Here is a 23,317-nt window from a genome sequence, read left to right on the forward strand (position 1 = left end):
GAGATAAGCTAGAGGATTCCTACCCTCCAGGCAACTTTCTAATTAGGGGAGATAAGGCAAAGAGGAGAGCTCAGAGGCAGGGCAGACAGCAAGGTGCAAAGGAAGGGAAAGACAGCAATCATATCCACCCCACCTTCTCCCCACCCCAGGCTTCTCTCCAGGGAAAACATCAAACAACCCTACAATGGCCAGGGTTCCCATACAGACTGGCCTACAGACACTTCCAGCTGGTCCCAAAGGAGCCCAGAATGAAAACTCTCCTTTAGGAGATCAAGTGCCCCTCCTACACAAGACCTTTCCTGACCCACAAGCTACAAATTCTCTCTCCGTCCATCACCAACCCCCATTTTGTATACATTTTCCATTTACTTATTCGTGTACTTGCTTGTTTTTTCACATGACAATAGGAGTTTTCGTATGCCCAGCACAGTACTAGCCATTTGAACTGAATCTGGATGCAGACATTATCATCTAGTCCAATCTTCTTCATTTACTGAAGGCCCAAGGGCTGCAGCAGCTGGCCCAAGCATCACTCCCAGAGTGAGAGCTGAGCCGCAATCCCACAGCAGGCCTTCTGATGGCAGTGTGTCTCCATCAGACTAAGCTGACTCCGCTCAGTTCCACTCCAGAGACTATCATCAGGCTTCTTCCTGCCCACAACTGTCTTTCCTCATCCTCAACCTCCAACATGAACATTCATCTACAAACTGAACAAATTCACAAGAAATGCCAAACTGACAATCAGTCTATCAGAGAAGAGATACCTACTCTGTTGGCTTATTTTTCTCTTGACAGTGGCCTGAAAGCCCAGAGAGCCAACAGGAAAGAAGAGAATGGAAGCTTAGGCAGAGCTCAAGAGATCCGGGACGGCAGTCAGTCCTGTGGTGCTCTGCCCCAAGCAGGCCCTGGCTGGGCTCCTGGATACCACATTCAGAGTGAAACAAGGATGGTGAGGGGCCATAGGAAAATCAGGGAAGGCCTGGGCAGGGTTAGCCTGCACAAGAGGCCGCTCCCAGGCAGCATGCCAGGTCACATCCAGCTTCTGGAGAATTAGTCTTCTTGTGCTCGGCCAGAGGTCAGGGGCAGAGACAAACTGAGGCTTGATGTCAGGCAAAGCTTCCTAAGGTGCAGAGCCGTCCCAAGACAGAGTGGGCTGTCTCAAGACTCGTCCTTCAAGGTGCCCTCCTTCCTCCTCACTGCTTTATGACAGCCTCATGATTACCTAGTAAAGGATTTTTTTTCAGAGGTGGGTTGGGGACTGGGTGTCTTCTAAAATCCCTTCTGTGTGTGTGTGTGGATCACAAGACTGCATTAATTATCCTGTGAAGCCGTGAGGTCAGTCTTTCCACTTTGTTATTCAAGTGTAGCATAATCCTATTGTAACTAGATAAATGGGGTAAGAAACGATAATGAGATTTCTCTCCTTTAGGATATTTTGGGAATAATCTTCCCTTCCCGATCAGAACATAAATGCTCAAAAGACCTTCAGATTGTCCCCTTAGCTAAGATGCAAAATAAGACCTGACAAAATAGGCCTGGGCATTAGAATTAGAGCTGGGGACCATCTAACCCAACAGAGCTTCAATGTCCTGGCCAGCTAGCCTTTCACAACATATGGGAAAAAAAAGATCTAGGGGGAAAAACAAGGGTTTCAAAATGGCTGATGAACTGGGTCAGATGGCAGGGGTTTCCCACCTGCAGGCTAGCGACCACTGGAGGTACAAGAAGCTTGGAAAGAGGCTATGGGGAAGAAGTGATAACCAGGTTCCATTTATGTGCAAGAGGGTGGTAAACTCTAAAATTCCCTTTCATACTGAATACAAAACGTGAAAAGGCTTAATGCAAATCAAGGAACATCAAGAGATATGAGAGAGTGAGAGTGAGAGAGTGAGTGAGAGAGAGAGAGAGAGAGAGAGAGAGAGAGAGAGAGAGAGGGAAAGGGAGAGAGAGAGACAGAGAGAGAGAGAGAGGGAGGGAGGGAAGGAGGGGGAGAGAGAGAGAGAGAGAGAGAGGGAAAGGGAGAGAGAGGGAGGGAGAGAGAGAGACAGAGAGAGAGAGAGAGAGGGAGGGAGGGAGGGAGAAGAGAGAGAGAGAGAGAGAGAGAGAGAGAGAGAGAGAGAGAGAGAGAGAGAGAGAGAGAGAGAGAGAGAGAGAGATTGGATACCTTTGTCCTAAGTATTTCTATTTCGTCTCTTTTGAGAATTTTGCTTTTCAAAAATAGAATCAAATTAAGCAGTTAATATGTTTAGATCACTTGTACCCAAAGACATAGATATATGTGTGTGTGCATGTATACACACATGCGTACATACATGTATGCATAAGTGTATATGATTCTAAGTCTGGTCTTGCTTGCTCTTCTAATTTTTGTTCTGCAAAATATCATCACCTGGAGACAAAATACATTTTGACTTGTAACATCCTACGACTGCTCTCATATCTAAATTGACCAGACCTGGAATTGGACACATATAAGAATATTTAACATCCACTAAAATCCTACCCTTCTGCTTCAGTGAAATGTGGAGGTTACCCTGGATTCTTGAAAACTATGCCGGCAGACCGCAAGTGAGGGAAGATTCTATCCAATTCGTGTAGGCCTTATGAAACTGTCATCTGAGGATGAACTCATAGGCCAAGTTTGGAGACCAACCATCATCAGGAAGTTGACCAATAAGCTGTAAGTTCTTGCAGCCACAACGATGAAAAATGGTCACGAAATCACAAAAGAATTTGAGAGTTGGAAAGAGCTGCAGGGGCCATCCAGTCCAACCCACCCACAAAACAACATCACCACTAACCGTGCCCCGAACCCGCGCTCCACTCAGGCAGCCTGTTCCCCTGGGGGACAGCTCTTTGTTAGGAAGGCTTTCCTGACATCAAAGAAACCAGCTTCTCTGCAATCTCCCCTCCCTGCTCCTCATGCTGCACCCTGAGGTCATACAGAAAGATCCCATTTTCATCCTCTACCTGATTTCCCTTCAAATACATACCAACTGCTCACATATCCCCTTCCCAATCTTCTTTTCCAGGCCAAACATGTCTAGCTCCTTCAGCCAATCCACTGGTGACATGAGCACAAGGCCCTCTGCCATCCCAACTGACATCCGCAAAGTGCACAGAAATGACCACAGCACTCTGGAAGAGGGCTGAAGAGAGCAGAACACAGAGGCGCTATCAGCTCCCTTTTCCGGGAGGCTGTGCTTCTCAGTGCAGTCTCAAACCACCTTTCAGACTAGCACCCTGAGCTTCAAGGCCACTAAAAAGCCCAGACGTTTTCCAGAACAACAGCTATCTAACTGTATTTGATTCAACCTAATGCTCACTTGGTGTCAAGATATTTTTGGACCCTAGCTTTCGGTCCCAGTTCTATGTTATCTGCAAACTTGGTGACCACGTGGCTATTTTTCCCAGTCACTGATAAAAATGTTAAAAAGCACAGATCAAGCATAGGTAGCTGGGCAAATCCACTGGAGACCTCCTACCATGCTGACATCGAACCATTAACAACTTCTCTTTGAGAAGTTCTGAATCTGTCTACCTGTATAATCAGCGGCTAGGTGGCTCAGTGGATAGAGCACTGGGCCCGGAGTCATGAAGACCTGAGTTCAAATCTGCCTTCAGACATTTACTAGCTGTGTGACCTGGACAAGTCACTCCATTCTGTTTGTCTCAGTTTTCTCATCTGTAAAATGAGCTGATGAAGGAAATGGCAGATCACTCCCACATCTTTGCCAAGAAAACCCCAAATGGGGTCATGAAGAGTTGGGACACGACTGGTATGAGTAAACATGTATATAATAATCACCTTGTCTGCATCCACGAGAGAATTTATCCAAAGGTTTGGTAAAAATCCAGTATTGCCCTCATTTGCCACTTCAGTAATCATACTTAAGAAGGCAATGAAGTCATTTTGGCTCACTCACTGTTCTGTTTTGCAGACACCCATCTTATTTCTATTGTTAAAAATGGTGCAGAGTGCCACAGATTCAACTGTCAAGGTACTAGGATCTACATTAGAAGACAGAGGATACAAAATGATGAAACCACAGATTGTCTGAAACACTGAAGCAAGAAAAAGAGTTTTTCCCCTCCTATATAGGAAAGAAATCTGGTTCAGTGAAGAGTTAATTTGTATTGCAACAACTATAACAAATTCCAAAATGATAAACTCTGCTGACAAGACTGAAGAAGTCCTCTTGTGAAATGTAGTCTGAAAAGCAAAACAAGTTATTCCAACCAGATACCTGTATAGGCAAGATGGATTAAAAAAAAAAAAAGAAAAGAAAAAAAAGGCTGCCCAGTATTTCAAGGTCCACTCCTAAAAAGTGGACTAGAAAGTCATCTTCTGCTCTTACCTGGTGAATTCTTCACAAAACTCTCTGGTGTAATTGCAAGCTGCTCCACTGTTACCATAGAAAAGTTCACTGGGGTCTTGAGTTTATCCGGTGTCCTGAAAGCTAGGTCTACTGCTGCTTCTTGTTCTTGGTGCAGTAAAAGTTTCTCATCAACTAAAGACCTATTTTCTGAAACCCAAAAAAAGACATTGTACAGTATGAATTATGGCACAAAAATTTAAAGATTCCCAAACTCTAAATTCCAAAATAAGGAAACTGGTCTCCACATACCAATACCATTAATAACAGGTTCCTTGATTTCAAGGCCATCCGCAACTTCTGAAATGACATCCATCTAAAAAATAAGGAATATGATGGCTATTGGAAAAAAGTTCAAAATGGCTCTGCTTAATTTAGGAAACTTAGCTAAATTTTTAGCACAATTACATGAACACAACAACAAATACATGCCCTTAGTCCTGAGGAAAGTTTTGAATATAAAATAGAAAGGCAAGGATGAAAAAGATAAGAGATCAAACAAATGCCATAGGTCAAGAAGGAATTCACAATATTGATGAGAGATGTCACTGGTATAATAGAAAGAACACGGAATTATTTCTACTAACTGTTTTTGAGGTTGCAGAGAGCTGAGAACTGAGGGAGTACCCATTGACTGAGGAAGAGCCGAACAAGTTCTGGTATTATGTATGCATACGACGGAATGCTATCGTGGGATAAGAAATGACCAAGGGGAGAAAACTGGAAAAACCTGCACGCTCGATGCAGAACTGAGCAGAGCCGAAAGATCAATTTATAGAATAACAACATTACTGTAAAGACTTAGATCTCTAATCCATGAAAAGATCAATTAAACTGTCTAGGATTCATCATGAAACGTGCTACCCACTTTCTGACAGAGGTGATATGACAAAGTGATCAGATTGAGGCATATTTTTTGACATGGCGAAGGGGAGAATTTATTCTGCTTAACTATACATGTTTGTACCAGGAGTTTTGTTTTTCTTCCTTCTCAATGCTGTGGGGAGTGAAGGGGAAGGCATGACAAAGGGAGCGGAAGCAATTTTTTTTAATTTAAAAAAAATTTAACTAATTAGAATAAGAAAGAAAAAAATAGCCATTGAATTTGGAGGTAGGTTCAAATTTTAGCTGTGTTACTGAATGCTTTGATGACTTTGATCAAGACACTTCTGTCTATGCCTCAGTTAGCTCAATCAGGAGAATTATTTCAGTTAGTTTTCAGTCCTGTCTGACTCTTCATGACCCCATCTAGAGTTTTCTTGGCAAAGATACTGGACTGGTTTGCCATTTTCTTCTCCAGTTCATTTTACAGATGAGGAAACTGAGACAAACAAGGTTAAGTGACTTGCCCAGGGTCACACAGCTAGTAAGTGTCTGAGGTCACATTTGAACTCAGATCAATCTTCCAGACTCCAGGTCTGACACTGTGCCCCCTAACTCTCCCAATAAAATGATAGTAAGATGACAGTGTTGGACTAATGATTGCTAAGGTCCTTTTTACCACTAAATCCTTTGAGAATCCTATCTGTGAAAGGTAAAGTGATTTACCCAAGGTCCCAAAAGTAGGAGGTCTCAAAGCTAGGATTTAACCCAAGTCCTCTGGTTCCAAATGCAGCTCTCTTACACCTTCTCACAACAAAGACAAGATATGTCTAAAGTGCTTTTTGAGGAGATGGAAATTAACATGAAGATCTCATCCTCATGAAGCTGTGAAAGAGATATAAAATACCAATAGATAATCATTAATTGCTCAACAATCTCAATTCCTAGGAACATTCTGCCATACTACGAATCAGAACTTGTCTGCTTTCTCACCGGGTACCCTGTCCCTGTACTTTCATAAATTTTCTACAGCAAATTGCACCCAAGTCTTTTGATACTTCAAGGGACCCAGGCAGTACTTGGGCTGAGGGTGTTTTCGTGACTTTACTACGCTGTGCACCATTACCACAAGCTCTGGAAGGATGCTGAACAGAATGGGATGGAATGTCCCCAGAATCAGAGCTAGAAGCAACCTTGGACATCAATGAGAGTTTTACAGATCTCATTTCAGCATCACAACCTAGTGAGCTAAGCATGACAAGGAGGGCAGACATCCTGTTATCCAGATGAGGAAACTGATGCTCAGAGAGGTTCAGGAACTTGTCCATGAGCAGTCACTGAGTTCTGAGTTGAGATACGACCTCAGGTCCTTCTGACTTTCTGCATGTTTTCCACTACAAACAACCCCATGGTCATACAGACAAGACACCTCCAATCCAGAAGGAGAGTGAGTATAAGCGACCTGCTCTTGTCATGTCCTCTGCTCCCTCATTTTAACGATGAGAAGAGTGACACTGAAGGAACATGGAAGTGCTCTGCCAAGGTCATAAGTAGCAGGAGAGGGATTTGACCCCAGGCTCTCCCCAAATTCATAAATGCCTGTGGTTGACAGTCACTAAGAGAAACATCAACTCCAGCTGGGCTTTGAAAAGAAAGCCTTCTTGGCCTGGGCCCAGCCTCCTTGCCCATCACCCCCTTCCCACCCTCTGGCTTTCTCTGTCCTCACACAGGGCACTCCACGCCTTTACTGTGAGGACCCCCAAGCCCATCATGTGGCACCTCCAAGAATCCCTCACTTGAGGAAGCAGCAGCGACTTCCACATGAAGTCTCTTCTAGTTCCCCCAGATCTATTCTGCACACATAGTCATAGCTCCCCAACATGTCAAACGCTCCTTCAGAGCAGGGACCAACTGGTGAGATTTCCGCCTTTTCTCCCCACGGCCTTGTGTACTTCCCTCAACATAAGGAGCACTTCATGCACCTCCAGGAGAGTTCATGAAAGCTTCTCTTTCAATCTCCCCCCAGCACAGAAGGGTAAATGCTCTGGGTGAGGTCCCAATGGTTTCCATGGGCTGGACATAAATATATACAAACTACCTACAAGGCGACAGGCAGAGCAGAGGGAGGCACTAGCAACTGAGCTCTGAAGGAAATCAGGGATTCCAAGAAGAGAGGGAATACAGTCGCGGATGGAGGAACAGCTGAAGATGAGCCATGGAATGTTCTGTGTGAGCAATGGTAGCTAAGAAGGGCAGCCAGGCTGGGTGTGTATGACAAGGCTGGAGAGACCAGGTCAGGTCTCGCTGTGGCCACTCTAAATGACCAGGTCTGCACCGGATCCCGTGCTCACTCTGAGGGTACCACGGCAGCAGGCTGGGCAGGGGAGGGGCAACTGTGGAGGACGTGCTTCAGAAGAGACCCCAATTAGGATGCCACTGCAAATACAGCTATCATAAAAATAATAACAGAAGTTTAGCACTGCCAAGCGTGCAAAGAGCATTACAGGTTAGCACATTCGAGGTTAGTGATGGCCATGCAAAGGTGCTTTTCTCCCAATTTTACAAATGAGGATACAGCACCAGGGAGGTCAAGCGCTTTGCCAAGGGCCATACACTTAGCAAGTCCCTGAGGCTGGATCTGAACCCAAGCAAACAAGGGGAATTTATTAAGAGCTGACGGTGCTCTGGGCGTTCTGCTAAATGCTGAGGATACACAGAAATGGCAAACCAAAACAAAAACAATACAGCTAGGTGGAGCAGTGGCTAGAGTACTGGCCCTGGAGTCCGGAGGACCTGAGTTCAAATGCAGCCTCAAGACACTTGATACTTACTAGCTGTGTGACCCTGGGCAAGTCACTTAACCCCATGGCCTAACAACAACAAAAACAGAACACATAGTCTCTGCCCTAAAAGGAGCTTTGATTCTAATGGGGGAGACAAGATGAAAATGCTACATACCAGAAGACATATACATTGCAAATCAAAGGTAATCTCAAAAGGGACTTTGCTTTCTGACTCCCATTTAAAGGCTACCTTCACTCCCCAGCAGCCAGTGAAGAGATAAACACAGAAATGAGGATAAGGTCAGGGGCAGGAAGTGGACCCGCGATTTTACTGGTACGAGGAAATTCCCTCTACCAAAGCACTGCCACTTACTACAGTCTTAAGAGTAACGTGACTCTCTGAGGGTCACACAGCCCGGATGTGTCCAAGGTGGATGAGAGGCCAGCTCTCTACCCACTGAGAAAATATAGGATAAAGTGGGAGGAGAAAATGAGGCTGGGGACTTCGCACAGCCCTGCCTCACTTAAATCCAATTCACCTGCACATCACACCATCACCTTCCTGATGTCCAGGTCCTCTTCAAGAAAGAAGGACAAACACAACAACAAGATAAATAGAAGAGAGGAGTGAGGAGATAGATGGAGACCCAGACAGAGCCAGAGAGTATGAGACAGAGATACAAGAGACAGAAACCCATGGAGACCCAGAGAGATACAGGGAGGACACAGAGACAGAGAAACAAAGAGACCGGGACACGCAGAGATCAAGATACCGGGTGAAAGTGAGATACACAGAAACACAGAAGCACGGACAGAAGGATGCAGAGACAGAGATGAAGATGCATGGGGAGAGAGAAGCAGAAAAACAGAAGGATGCCCAGAGATGAACACAGAGATGCACAGGGAAAGAGAGAAACAGAGATGCAGGGACAGAAAGATGAAGAGACACAGAGATGAAGATGCACGGGGAAAGAGACGCAGAAAAAGAGAAGGATGCCCAGAGATGAACAGAGAGCATGGGGGAAGAGAGAAACAGAGATGCAAGGACAGAAGGATGCAGAGACAGAGATGAAGATGCATGGGGAGAGAGACGCAGAGAAACAGAAGGATGCCCAGAGATGAACACAGAGACAGGAAGGTACACAGAGAGAGACTTGCACTGAGAGAGTGAGATGCAGAGAGATAGGGATAGACAGGGCAGGATTAATTGGGGGGGGGGTCAGGAAAGGCTTCCCGCAGGGGGCGGGACCTCGGCTGAGCCTAGAGACCACTTAGCCGAACACCTGCACTGCTGAGGCTCCGAGAGCACCAAGGGGCAGGCATTAATTAGGCGCCTACTACATGCGAAGCTTCGGGAAAGCCAAGACAACGAGCCGGGCGGCCGCCCCGGTCCCTATTCCTCCCCCCGCTCCCCGCCGGTCCCCCGGCCCCCCCGGCCGGCCCGGGCTCCCTCACCTCCTGGTCGCCGCCGCTGCCATGTCCCGCCGCCAGGTTCAAACGGCCGGCAGCGTGCCCCGCCCCATCACGAGCGCCTCCGTCAGCGCGTCGTCTCTCGCGACCAACCACCCGACCCCCGCGTATCCTTCCGCCAGCCTCCCGCGCGCCTGCGCAGTCCGCGGACTCTGCCCCGCGGCCGCGAGGACTTCTTTGCCTTCTCGGCGGAGTGATCCTTTGGCGAGTTCACCTGAGAGAAGACTATTCCCGCCGGCTGCAGACACTCCTTTCGGTTGGCTCCCGCGATTTCGAAAAGTAGCCTTCGGACCAATCACGACCGGATGCCGGGGTTCGATAGTAGCCAATAGGCAATTCCGGACGGGCGGCGCTTCCGTGATTGGTGGGATTAAGGGAGAGAGGGGGCGGGACAGTGGGGCTGTCCGTGGAGTGGGCTGCTGTTCCTCCTCCTCGGGCGCCCTGGCTTCCCTCGCACTGCTTCGCGATTGGTCGGACGCTGGAGCCGTCACGCTTCGGGTTCCAGCCCCGAGCTTGCCTCGGCTTCCGATTGGACCTTTTCTTCGTCCCACTTAAGCCCCTCCCTCTGTCACGTTAAATTCGGGCCCACCCTCTCCTCCTCGCGATTGGTTGAGCGGCCTCCGGCCCTGCTCCGTGATTGGTCTGGGTCGCCGCCAGTCTCTCTGGGGGCGGGGTGAGGGGGAAAGGCCAGGAACGGGCGGAGTAGTGGGGTGTGGAGAGTGGGAGGGGACGGCTCTCGGGGGGGTGTGTGTGTGTTGGGGTCTGGGGCGGAAGGACCCCCCCCAGGGAGGCGGGTCAGGCTGAGGGCTGCCTCTGGGTCCCGGGTGGGTGGCGGGGGGAGGGGGAAGGCGGGGGGGTGGCGGCTCCCTCGGGACCCGGCGCGGGCAGCGCAATGAGGCGGGTCACCCTGTTCCTGAACGGCAGCCCCAAGAACGGCAAGGTGAGGGGGGAGGGGCGACGGGAGGGAGAGGGAGGGGCTACGGGGAGGGGAGGGGGAGGGGCCCGGGGGGCCGGAGTAGGCAGCGGACCCCCGAGTTCAGGTGTTTGGCAGGTGTGGGGCGCCCCGCCCTGGAGCGCCCCGCAAAGTCCTCCATCTGCATTTATCCCCTCCTGGGGATTTCCTGGTGGTCAGGAACACCCATCGTGGCTGCTCCCTCCACTCATGTAGCTAACCCCCTTATCACCGCGTAACCCCTGCATTGTACAGATCGGGAGACTGAGGCTTACACAGGATCATAGGGTAGCGCTGGAAGGGGCCTTACGGTCACCTAGCCTAATTATCCCTTCTTTTTACCGATGAGGAAACTGAGGCCCGGGAGGGGGAGGGGAGGGGAAGTGACTCCGCAAGGTCAAGGTAGTGTAAATAGGACCCTAGGGTTCTAGATGTAAGACTGGAAGGGGTCTCAGAGACCAATGTAGCCCACCTCCCTCATTTTACAGATGAGGAAACTGAGGCTCAGGGAGGCGAAATAGCTTACCCAACAAATATAAACTCTTCTGGCATTTAAAAACCCTTCCCAACATGTCTCAAACCTGCTTTTCCAGGCATATCACATATAAGTTCTTTTCACCTGTTCCATGGTTCCTACTCTGTCCCTCATAGGGTGGTAGATGTTGAACTCCAAGGGACTCATCTCGTCAAAGGGTAGAGTCCAGTGCCTTCTAGTCTAATCTGCTCCTCCCCCATTCCCCATTTGGTTGGTAAGGACACTGAGATCCAGGCAGGTTAAGCGATTTCTTCCCTTCTCCTTACCCTGCTTCTTATCTCTGTGCCTTTGCATTGACCATCCTCCACCTCCAAAATGCCCTCACCTCACTTCTTAGAAACTCACTTTCTTTAAGACTTGGCTCCAGGAGCCACCAGTTCTGTCTCGGTTTTTCCTTATGCCTCCCACTTCTTCCTCCAAAGTCACCTTCTGTCTGTTTTATATGTTACTATATATTAGATATTTACATACACATACATACCTATACACATATTATCTTTCCTCTTCTGTAATTTAGAGAATTGTCTGGGGCCTTGGGAGATTAAAAGACTTCCCTTGGGATGGTTGATACTTTGTGCCTGACTGATGATACTAAGACAAAAAATAGAAACATCTCTACCCTTGAGGAGCTTCTCTTCTGTGGAAACAAGGAGTCCACTTTTAAGCATTTACAAAGTAAAGGAAAAGTCTTGGGGGAGGGAAGGGGAGGGCATGGCTCAGAGGAAAGGGAAGCCTATAACTGTGCTTGAATTCCCTGAAGAGGTTGAGAGCCCCAGAGAAATAATAAGTACTGTAGCTTGGCCAGGGTCATTAAGGGAATAGCGCTGAACCAGCATCCTTGGACCCAGGTAGTCCACTCTTTCCGCTGTATGGAGCAACCACCTGGCTTTTCTTAATTCCCGTGTTCAAAGCTAATTAGTGGCCTGAGTTTGTACTTGAATGAAGTAAGACAGGATCTTAAATCCAGACTGAGACACTGCTTAGTTGTAGATCACTGGAAAGATTTCTGGATTTGGAGTCATATGGGTTAAATCCTGCCTCTGTCACTACTTCTGTTGTTCTTTAGTCGTGTCTGACTCTTCATGACCCCATTTGGGGTTTTCTTGGCCAAGATACTGGAGTGGTTGGCCATTTCTTTCTCCAGCTCATTTTACAGATGAGGAGACTGAGGCAAACAGTGCCCAGTAGTAAGTGTCTGGGGCTGGATTTGAGCTCAGGTCCTGTTGACCTGAGGCCCAGTGCTTTATCCACTGCACTACTGAACTGGTCTTTGGCAAATCACTTCCTGAAAAATTATGGCTTTGGACTTAAATGACCTTCTAAGGCCCCTAGATTCATGAGCCTAATTTTAATTATTTCACCTTTCATGTTCCTGATCTGTAAAACATTGGTATTACTTATGTTGAGAATTTTAAGTAGAGGCTAGTGCCCTCAGTGTTAGAGCTGCATTTCAGTTTCTTCCACAAATCAGTCTGTAAGCTCTGGGCAAATCACTAAACATCTCAGTGCCCTCTGGGAACTCTCAGTCTGCAGTAGCTAATCTGCACTGGGGGGATGGAGTTTTCTCTTATTGTTACTGTATTCCCTACTGCAACAAAATCACAAGTCTGGACCAAGGAAATCCACCTGCCTTTTATAACAGCTCTGGAAACCTTGCAAATTAGTCACTGTGCAAACTGTGAACTGGGATGGCTATTGTCCTGTGCCTAAGGTTACAATTGGGAGTATAGCCTTCTAGCTGGAAGGCCAGGAGAGGGGAGGGAAGAAGCATGTCTGTTATCACCTATTGTGTGCCAGGCGCTGGATCCTCACAAACACCTTGGGAGATATGTGCTGTTATGTCCCCATTTTATAGATGGGAAAACTGAAGTAGAGAGAGGTGAAGTTACTTGCCCAGGATCACACGGCTAGTAAATGACTGAGCTGGATTTGAATTTAGGTCTTCCTGACTCCAAGTCCAGAGCTCCATGCACTGTGTCACCAGCTGCCTTCGAAGGACATTAGGTATTCTCTAGTTCAAACTTTGCTTTTACAGCTGGAAGAACTGAGTCTCAGAGAGGTGAAGGGACTGGCTGAGCATCACACAGGCAGTTCTGGTTGCAGAGCCAGAATTCTGAGCCCCAATCCAGTGTTCTTTCCAGATTATTGGGAGAGGGGGTTGGATAAGGCAATGGAGGCACAAGGGATTCTCAAGAAGAGGGAAGGCTGGCTGTGAAGCGCCTAGTGGATGAAAGTCTCAGGGCCGTGGGATGTAGATCAGCTTATTGATCAGCTAGGGTTAGAGTTTCCAGCATTTATCTGTCACTGAACCTCTTAGCTTTTAGCAGTACAGTGGCCATAGTTTGGTTTGGTTTGAAATCTTAGTAGATGAGAGGAGTATCCTTATTGATGAGATAGAGATCTCTGCAGGTCTGGCCTGGGGTTCCAGAGGGTGCAGCAACAGGGAGGGCAGATGGCAAGAAAGTGGTTGGGATGCTAGATCTGAATCAGTACTGTTGTTGTAGGGTTTTCTTAAGATGTTTCTTTAGCTCTTTCCCCTAACAAACAAAGTTAATGTGATTCATTTATAGTTTTTTGTCATTAGATTTTTGAAAAACTTGGAGTATGCATAAGTTCAATCAAACCTAAAATCAAGTCGGGGCCACTGGCATTTATTAAAGTCTTTATAGGTTCTGCCACTGTGCTGAGCCTAGGAGATGCCAACACAGGTTAAGGACAGTCCCACCTTCAAGGTGTTCACTTTCTAATTCTGGAGAAAATATATAAATATCTAGGTTTATCAAAGACTTATACAGAGAGATAAAGTTAATATAAAAGACCAGGAAAGGCCTCCTGACTAAGGTGGGTTTTGAGCCAGTCTTGAAGGAAGCCCAGGAAGTTTAAGCAGCAGAAGGAAGAGGGATGAGCATTCCAGACTTAAGGTGCAGCCAGTGCAAAGGCTCTGAGATGGGAGGTGGAGCATTGGAAGAACTGCAACAAGGCCATTGTAAGTGGATTATAGAGTGCTTGGAGGGGATTGAGGAGCTTGGGTCCTTGAGGTCACAGGGAACTCAAGGTGGGTAGGAGAGGGAAGTGGTAGAGAAGGCGACCAGGTCAGACCTATGCTTGATTGAAGGATGGATTGTAGTAGGGAAAGACTTAAGGCACAGAGACTAGTTAGAACTTTATTGCTTTGGACCTGGCTTCAGGTGATGAGGGCCTTAACCTAGGATTATGTAATGAAGAGACACAGGAGAGATGTTGTAAAGGTAAAAACGACAAGACTTGGCACATTATTAAAACTGAACATTTGAGTCAGACACAGTATGTAAATATAACTGTGAAGCTTAGATCCTGCTGGGGAGAGGGGGAGTGAACATGGCTTGTGGAGTTGCCATTCTCCCCCCCCCCCCCCCCCCCGTTAACTAACTGTGTCCCTTGTAAAGGTGTGACACCTAACCTTCCCCCCCACCCCCGACACCTCCAAACCTCTACTATTCAGCAGTGGTCCTATGCCTCAATAGAAACTGCTGGTGTTTGAGAGGAGTGTTTGTTTAGGAATATATTTGTTAGGTCCCTGAATGGCAGAAAGGAGAAATTGGATTTGTGGAAGTTGTCTTGTCTTTGTAAGACCAAGAAACATTTCTAAAACCAGGGGTGCTTTACCCCTGGTTAGCAGACTTGATTTAGAACCAGTCTTTGTAGGGGGCAATTGACTAGAAAACTGTGTTTTGCTTCTAAAACTGACATTACTATCGAGTGTAATTCAAAGACAGGTCTGTAAGTGTTAATAAAAGTTCTTTGATTTTCATAAATACTAAACCCACACAGAGTTAACTCTCTTCAAACCTGACTTTTTTCTTTCGTCTGCATAAGTCAATCTTCTTCAACATTCAAGTTTACCTTTACATTGCTATTTCCAAATACAAATATAAAACCAAACTAATAATGAGGTGGATTTTTTTTTAAATGTTATTGTTCATCAGCTTCCAGAGTGTGAGAATGAAATATTTAATTGAAGAAGACAATTCAGTGCCACTTTAATTTGGTCTAAAGTTTTCATCTTCTTCAAACTGCTTTTTACAGATGCCTTTTTCTAGTATTCAAAATATGAAACTATTGTACTGTCACTGGAAAAAATGGCTTAGAACATCCAGAACCACAAAACATTTTTGTCCCTAGAAACAGGCCTCAGATCAACCTTTTGCTTATCTAATGTCTCTGGTATGTTACTGCTGGTGAAGTGCCGGCTGGCTAGCCAAAATCCAAGGCCTGACTATGGAGACTTAGCTATATTCTTCATCTCCATGGAATCACAGGGGGTTGGGTTTTCTGTTTGTTTTTAATTTTTTTTAATGCCAAAATTGAGGTGTTTTCTACACATATTTGTTCAAGGATATTGTTTTTCTTTTAAAAGGTTATGAAGCTTTTGAGATTTTGGATTAAGAATGAAAACTTACTGAATTTTCTTTTCACCTTTTATCTTCAGAGAATTTCAGGATAGCAATCAGCATTTCTTAAGTTTTGTAGTAGAATATTTCCAGATGTGGCTAAATTTATTCCAGAGGGATTACTCTAGTAAAAGGTGGAGACAATTGATACTGCAACGGAGCCTCAGAAATCAATCACACTACAACCTTAGTTAACCCTTTTGTGTAGAATTATCTTAAGATTTCTTCTGTCAGAATTTTGTTTTGAAAAATGTTATCTGTCATTTTCAAAAAATGATTAGCAATATGGAAATGTTTTGCATGACTGCACATATATAATCTATATCAAATTGCTTGCCTTCTTAAGGAAGGGAAAAGGAGAGAAGTTGGAACTCAAAATCTTAAAAAACGAATGTAAAAAATTTTTGTTTACATGTAACTAAGAAGAAAAATAAAAATGAAATGGAAAAAAGAGACCCGATTGGCAAATTGGAGTTATAGGTTTTTTGGGGTTTTTTTAAATTGAGACCAAAAGCTGCTTAGCCTTATTTCATAGATACAGCTGACGTTTGTGTGAGTATGTTTTTGGTCCAGGTCTTAAACTCACTATGTACAAAATAGAAGTCATCCTTTCCCATCCCCCACACTTTTCCCTCATCTGAACTCAAGGGTACTACCGTCTTTTCAGTCATCCTGGCTCAAAACCTAGGTGTCATCCTTACTTTAGTTTCCTATATCCAGTCTGTTGCCAAATCCTGTCAATTTTACCTTCGTAGCATCTCGTATACTCCTCCTTGTCTCCTCTACTGCTGTCTCCACCCTGGTACAGGCCTTCATCACCTCCTACTTGGTCTGTTCCGATGGCCTGCTGGTTAGTCCCACTCTTTCAAATCTCTCCCCACTCAAATCTCTTTTCCATTTTGCCTGGTTGGTGTTCAGAGCCATTAATGACCTGATCATTTCTGACCTTTCCAGTCTTCTTATACCTTACTCCTTGACGTGGACCCTTCAATCCAGTGGCATTGGCCTCATGGCAGTTCCATGAACAAGACACTCCATCTCTTGGCTCTGGGCATTTGCATGGCATGGGAGGGCCTGGAATGCCCTCCTCCCTCATCTCCACCTCCTGGCTCCCTTCCAGCTAAAATCCCTCCCTCAGCAAGACTCGCCTTAATGCCAGTGCCTTCCCTCTGTTGCTTATCTCCAGTTTATCCTGGATTTGTTTGTGCAGTGATTTGCATGTTCTTTCCTTTATAAGATTGCGAGCTTCTCTAGGGCAGGAATGACTTTTGCCTTTCTTTGTATCCCCAGCTTTTAGCACAATTCGAGGCACACAGTAGACGCTTTATAAATGTTTATTGACTGACTCATGATTTTATTTGTATGTGGAACTCCCTTTTTGGAAACTCCCTCCACTGGTGCAGATTGACCACTTCTAGGTAACCCATAGAATGTTACCTGGGGCACTGAAAGATTTGCCCATGGCCATCCCTCCTATGTACATCAGAATTGGATTTGAACTGACTCCTTGGCTCCAAGGCTGCTGCTCTGTCTGCTACTCTATGTTGCCTCTAGATATGTAAATATTGCTCTATAATCACGTTACTTACGGTAGCTTATTATCCTCAGCATGGCCCTGTGAGGTTTGATAGGATATGTTTTATCCCCATTTGACTTGAGAGGAGACTGAAAACCAGAGGTTAACTAGACCACGTGCCCTGTATTAGTCAGTCACACAGTCCTGAATGTCAGGGGGCACTCCAGCCTCCATCTCCCCTGCCTTAAGGGCTTCTCTTCAGTCCATGCTGCCTTGGTTCTCTAAGGAAGGGATAAAATGTAACTAGTGTTCCTAACATGATGTAAATTATTCACTGAGAGAATAGGAGAACAAAAGTGGTCTACTCTACCCCAGATATAGTAGCTAGGTTATTTTCATCCTTTTCTTTCAAACCCCCCCATCCTCACCTTTTCAGAGGTTGTCTTTTGCTTCATGTCCACAGCGTTAAAAATCAGTTGTGTTGGTTCCCCTGAAGGCCCTGTGACGGTTGGTATTTTAGAAACTGGCTTAAGATTATTCCCAGGTCTGACAAATCTCAGTTGGGGCAGCTGTGCCCCTGTTTTCCACTAGCTTTGGTAACAGTGGCCCCAAAGAGCTGCATGCACAGAGCTGCTCCCCAGGCCTGGGGCCCTTCTGCAGAGCAGAAGTACATGCATCATGAGCATGACTCCTATTTCTGGGAGATTTCAGTGTGCTTTAACTTCATAGTACTCTATGTTAGTGAAGGCACCCCCTTCATTCTCTACTGCTTTGATGGTTTTTAAATACTTTCTGGCAAGTAAGGAGTGTTTCCTGTTCAGGTCATATTTCATTGCTGGTGTTAATAAGCACGAAGTTATGAACTCTTGTTTTCATAAAATGGAGGAACCTGGAGGTTTGCGTTATTGAACCATTTCCAATTGAATACTGGGCAAAACAACGAAAAGGGTGCCGTAGCATTAATACCCATTTGTGCTGTTCACCTTTTTATAAGTAAACATGGTCTTGAGACTTCTTTATTTTGCTTATTACGCAGAAGTCAAGTTAAATTGATTTAATGTAGCTATTAAATGAAACCTGGGGTTGGGTAAGTCTGTCAGCATTATTTCAACGACTGTTTATGGAACATGGCCTCTGAGGACCCTTCCAGCATGGGACCTAGGAGCTAATGGATCCTAATTGGCAAGAGAGAGAAGAATAAAGTCTTCATAATATCCGTGTGCATTTTTCAGCTTTTCAGCTTCAGTAATTTAGGATTCAAGTGTGATACATACAATCTGTAAATGCATTTAAAGCAGATAGACAGTTGTCCTTATTGACGTGGCTGCTGGCTCAGCCAAAGAAGGCTGTATTCTGGTCAGTTACATAATGAATGAAGCCTCATAAACTGTAATAGATCAGCTTTGAAAGGCAATCTACAGATTCCTCTCCAAAGATGAAGTGCTTACTCTGCATACATAATTCACTTTGCTAAGTGCTAGAGATAGATCCAGGTTTTCAAATGGCCAGATCTCTGCTCCCCAGCTTCCCCTCTTCTGGGGAAGGCTACCCCATGTATATAGAGAGAAGCAGAATGTAAGGCAGGGCATGGGGGCAACAGATGAAAGGACAGAACACAGTCCTCCCTCATCTCCCTCAGTCCCAAGCTCAGCGTTTTTCTTTCCTTTTAAAAAAATTCTTTCTTAAAACTTAAATTATTGAAGTTTAAAAGTTAAAACTCAAGCAGCTATCATATACCACTCTTATGTCCTTTCCATTACCAGGTATCTCTTCAATGTTGTTGGAATTAATCTTACCAGACTTGCCCAGGAAAGGGACATTATGAATACCCTAAGACTATCTGTGGCCCCGCCCCCAAAATGTTTACAGGTTCATTCACTAGATAGCACAACAGAGAGAGTCCTGAACTTGGACTCTCTCCAGTCAGGAAGACTGGAGTTCAGATCTGGCCTCCTACTAGCTGTGTGATCCTGGGCAAATCACTGAGTCTTTCTAAGACTCTAAGATGATTCTCATCTGTAAAATGGGACTAGTAATAGCACCTACCCGCTAGGGACGTTGTGAAGGTCGAAAGAGGTCATATTTCTAAAGCGGTTTGCAAACCTTACAGCACTGTATAAATGCTGTCATTGAGTGAGCATTAAGCTATTCATGTTGTTACCATCCTGCTTTTTGCAGTTGCTCAGCATGAACCTCTGGTGTCCTCCATTCCACACAGATGTATCATTAATGTCACAGACCTCTGGCAAAGTATGAGTGAATGAAAGCGTCACTCCAGGCCTTTGGTGCTTCAGTGTGATATGGAAGTCACTCGGGGCTCTTGAAGGCTGGGTCAGTGTTCAGTGAGATCTCTGACTCACTTTGAAAAAAATTCAAGTGGGAGCCCTGCAATAGATTGGCTTCATGGGATCCACATAGCTAGGGATAGTCATGTCACCAAATGATTAGCCCCCAAGACAGCCAGGTGGCACAGTGGCTAGAACACTGGACCTGGAGTCAGAAAGACCTGAGTTCAAATGTGGCCTCAGAAGCAAATTACTCACCTCTGTTTACCTCAGTTTCCTTATCTTTAAAATGGGTGTGATAAAACCTCCCCAGCTTATTGTGAGGCTAAAATAAAATAATATTTGTAGAGTGCTTTGCAAACCTTAAAGTGTATCTGAAATTGTTGTTGTTCAGTCATGTCTGACTCTTCATGACCCCATTTGGGGTTTTCTTGGCAAAGATACTGAAGTGGTTTGTCATTTCCTTCTCCAGCTCATTTGACAGATGAGCAAACTGAGGCAAGCGGGGTTAAGTGACTTGTCCAAGGTCACATAGCTAGTAAGTGTCTGAGGTCAGATTTGAATTCAGGCGCTAGAGTCTTCCTGACCCCAGGCTCTGCGTGTTATCCGTTGCACCACCTACCTGCCCTAACCTGAAATGCTAGCTGTTATTCCCAGGCAATAATTGTTTTGGCCACTACCTTTCAGGAAGCTCGTCCGCCCAGCTGTGGAGGGCTCGCTTGCAAAAACTGCTTTGTCTAGTGAAAGTTTGAAATGAAATACCACTGTTCTCATTCCATTGCTTGCCTTTGCTCCCAGGTGTTTGAGATCAATATAAAATGCCACTGGTTCCTTTTCAGATACATACTTTTAGGATCAGAAGGACAGCCTTTTCTTCGAAACAGCTTCTTGCTCTGTTGAAGTACTTTCTCCATGTATCATAGTCCCAGGTCCTAGAGTTTGAAGTCAGCACACGTGTGTGAAGTGCCTACTGTATGCTATTACCAGCAGTGGGCCAGAATGCTGGGGATTCAAAGAAAGTTTAAAAAACAAAACAAAACTGGCCTTGACCTGAAGGAGCTTTTTTTTTTTAAAGTTCTGATGTTCAGTTTAGTTTGTGTTCAGTGTCAGGGAGAGAATTTGAGCATGTCTGTTAAAATAGATTGCCCGCCAGAAATGTGGCTCATGATATTAATTAAATTGATCCATAAAATCAAACTAGGAATGAAAAACTACAAAAAAAACAGTATGGGTTAAGGCTCCATTAGCCTAGCTGTGGGGAAATTTGTAAACGTGCAGGCCTCTGCTATGATTGGTGTCTTTTCTCGAGCTGGTGGTCCACTGTATATTTTATTTTATGGGAGATTCTCAACTGCTAGACTTAATCTAATTAATGTATTTGTCAAAATGAGAAGCCCTAAGGAAACTGATGAATTTTAGACTAATCAAAAATATCTGACCCTGCTGAAAAAGCTGGTTGCTTCCCAAGCATTAAAACTGGCTCATAAAACTTTAAAACCAACGTTTAGCCAAGTTGAACCTCCCATTTCCAATGACTCCACAGATATTTTCTAGATCTCGGGCTGAAAGAGAACATAAAGCTACATTAAATATAATGCTGAGGAACATGCTTGTTCATTCATGCACATCAGCCTTGCCCTTAGCTGTTTGCCTGTGTACTTTAGAGCTAATAATTTATGGCAATCTAAAGCCAGAGAATGTTGACCCAGCTTAGTTACAATGGAAATCAGATTGGAAAATATTTTGTGGATTAATAAATATAGCTCTGTGTGTGTGTGTGTGTGTGTGTCTTAAATGAGATATTCTGACCCAGCTCTCACTTGGGGCTTAGTTTTTGAACTATTTTGCTCCCTAGAGGAAGGCCCCTCTTGGGCTCTGGTCGCCCTATGAACAAATCAGCTTTTACTGTGTTGGGTGGTTTTTTTGGTTTATGATAGATTTTTCTGTTGCATGCGCTAATCGCACTTGAACATGGGAGGAAGATGGAAACAGCCCAACTCTTAACCTCAAACCAGCAAATTGGTTTTGAAAGAGGTTGTGTAGACTTCAGCAGATTGTTAATATGGGTCTCAGTCTGTGCTAAACAGTTGTATAATGCAAGTTGCTAAGACATCTGGTTTTAACCTAGAATTAATGTGGTTATTTCTGCATACTGTTCGTTATTTCATTCTCTTCTTTAGAGGAGTGATGTAGAACTCTTTGTTTTGAGAATCACTGTCTCTTAAGTGAAGGCTACGTGGAAAGAATAAGCAACTTAATTTCATTTGGGTATTTTTTATTCTCTCTTTTGAGTGGTGAACTTAGAGTACAGAAAGTGAAAAACTACCTTTTTTATTGAAGAGGAGCATCCGTTTTGATTTGACAAAATTATAAAGGACAGATTGTAATGTCATATGTTAGTCAGTGAAGGAATGGAAGGGATAAATAAAGAGACAGCCTAAAAGGGGAGAGAAATTAAGGGGGGGGGGACAACAACTGTGGAGAGGCCAAAAGACACATATAAAAATGGAAAGAGAGAGAAAGAAAGGAAGGAAGACAGATTGGTGGTCAGGAGGTTCTGAAGCAGACCATCATGCTGACTTTGCCCCAGGGGAATCAGGGTCCCTCTGTTGTGTTGCCTTTCCTCCCCGTGCTCTAGAGCTTTGCCCTCCTATCATCTGATTCTACCCACCCCTGCTTCTCCCAAGATTTAGCGTGACCACCTCTGAATAGACATTGGTCTAGTCTTACTATAATCTTCTGAAGGTTCAACCATCCATAGAATTCAGAAGTTTGGCATGCTGGCCCCTCCCATTTCCCTTTCTCACCCTTTTCTGACCAGCTAATATCTACTGTCCTCCAGTTGTCCCCTGTCTGCTTGTTTTTAAACAGGGTGCTCGCTCTAACCCAAGTTTTATTTTCTTTAAATTATACTGTGTGTATAAGCTGCTATCAGTCATTCCCGCCAAGGTTCCGCCATCTTACAATTCCTCTTGTACATACAATGCCACACTCACACCCTTTACTTTTTCCCACAAAGACAAATGGTAAACTTTTGGGGCAGAGGCAGTTTGGTTTTTCGATCTCTTATATCTGGCACAGTACCTTGCATGTAATAGGCACTTAATAAGTGCTTATTGAATTGAATAGTCTAGCCTTTGGGGTAAAATCCGGTCCAGAGGGAGATTCTCTGCCCCTTATTTGGTATTTGTAGATGCTTTCAATCATCTCGATACCTCTTGGTTGATTGATGCTATAGGGCTCTATTATACATCTCCTGTTTTCCCCAACCTTCCTACTCACTCCTTTTTTTCCATTCCCCTTCCCAGCTGGAAGGCAAAACATCCCCACCATCCTCACTTGCAGAGAATAGAGCCCAAAGCACACCCACTCCTCCTGTGACCCTCAGGCCCATTTCCCTCTTTCTAACAGTCATGGGTTGGAACACCTTCTTCCCCCGAACACTTCCTCACTCCTTCTCCCCTTCCCTCTCCACAGTACTTCCCAGGTCCTGATCAGATGAGCGTGGAGTTAATGACGACAGTCTGCTTTGGTAACATGAGGGCCCACGTGCCCTTGTGCTGTGCTCTCTGGATCCTTGGGCCTTGCCAGCTGCCCTGCTGCTAGACCTTAAGGACAGCCAAGCTTTTCCATCAGCCTTGCCGCTGAACTTGTGTCATCTGCCTGAATTAGAGTAGGAGCTGCTGGAACTTTTCTGTGTCTGTCTCCAGCACTTAGCCCAGGGCATGGTTGACATATAGTAAGCACTTAAGAAAGACCTCGTCATTCATTTGGGCCAGCTAAGTGGCACAGTGGATAGGGTGCCCATTGTGGAGTCAAAAAGACTCATCTTCCTGAGTTCAAATCTGGCCTTACTAGCTGTGTGGCCCTGGGCAAGTCACTTCACCGTGTTTGCCTCAGTTTCCTCATCTGTCAAATGAGCTGGAGAAGGAAATGCCAACCCACTCCAGTATCTCTGCCAAGAAAACCCCAAATGGGATCACAGAGTCAGAAATGACTGAAAAGTCATCCACATAGGTGTTTCTTGACACCAGGCTCTCTTCATAGACCTTCCATTATGGCTCTTGCGGTTTGGTTAACTAATCCTTATTCTGGTGGAGATGGATTTATTCATGGATGATCACAGTGGTTAGCTAACAAAATGATTT

General features: G+C 45.3%; 2 protein-coding genes across 6 annotated transcripts in view; one reads left to right on the plus strand and one right to left on the minus strand.

Annotated features, from left to right (window-relative positions):
- The window catches only part of CDCA2 (cell division cycle associated 2), a 48,550-nt gene extending 39,031 nt beyond the window's left edge, over nucleotides 1-9,519 (minus strand). For 4 of the 5 annotated variants that reach the window (XR_002327299.1, XR_002327298.1, XR_002327296.1 and 1 more), the window contains exons 1-3: nucleotides 9,437-9,518; nucleotides 4,629-4,692; nucleotides 4,359-4,526 (exon numbers count right to left, since the gene is read on the minus strand). Coding sequence is in view for 1 of the 5 variants with exons in the window: in XM_021001162.2 (XP_020856821.1) it covers nucleotides 4,359-4,526; nucleotides 4,629-4,692 (232 nt within the window). In the remaining 4 variants the exon portion in view is untranslated. Of the gene's footprint in view, nucleotides 1-4,358; nucleotides 4,527-4,628; nucleotides 4,693-9,436 lie in introns of all 5 variants that reach the window. The other variant, XM_021001162.2, reaches the window with a different exon arrangement.
- Nucleotides 9,520-10,298: 779 nt separating this feature from the next.
- KCTD9 (potassium channel tetramerization domain containing 9) overlaps nucleotides 10,299-23,317 on the plus strand; it is a 36,105-nt gene continuing 23,086 nt past the window's right edge. Inside the window, exon 1 of the mRNA XM_021001161.2 lies at nucleotides 10,299-10,391. Within this exon, the coding sequence (XP_020856820.1) occupies nucleotides 10,344-10,391 (48 nt within the window). The 5' untranslated portion in view covers nucleotides 10,299-10,343. The remainder of the gene's footprint in view (nucleotides 10,392-23,317) is intronic.

Source organism: Phascolarctos cinereus, unplaced genomic scaffold (assembly GCF_003287225.1).
Source record: "Phascolarctos cinereus isolate Bilbo 61053 unplaced genomic scaffold, phaCin_HiC Scaffold_2;HRSCAF=192, whole genome shotgun sequence".
In the NCBI taxonomy this organism is placed as follows: domain Eukaryota; kingdom Metazoa; phylum Chordata; class Mammalia; order Diprotodontia; family Phascolarctidae; genus Phascolarctos; species Phascolarctos cinereus.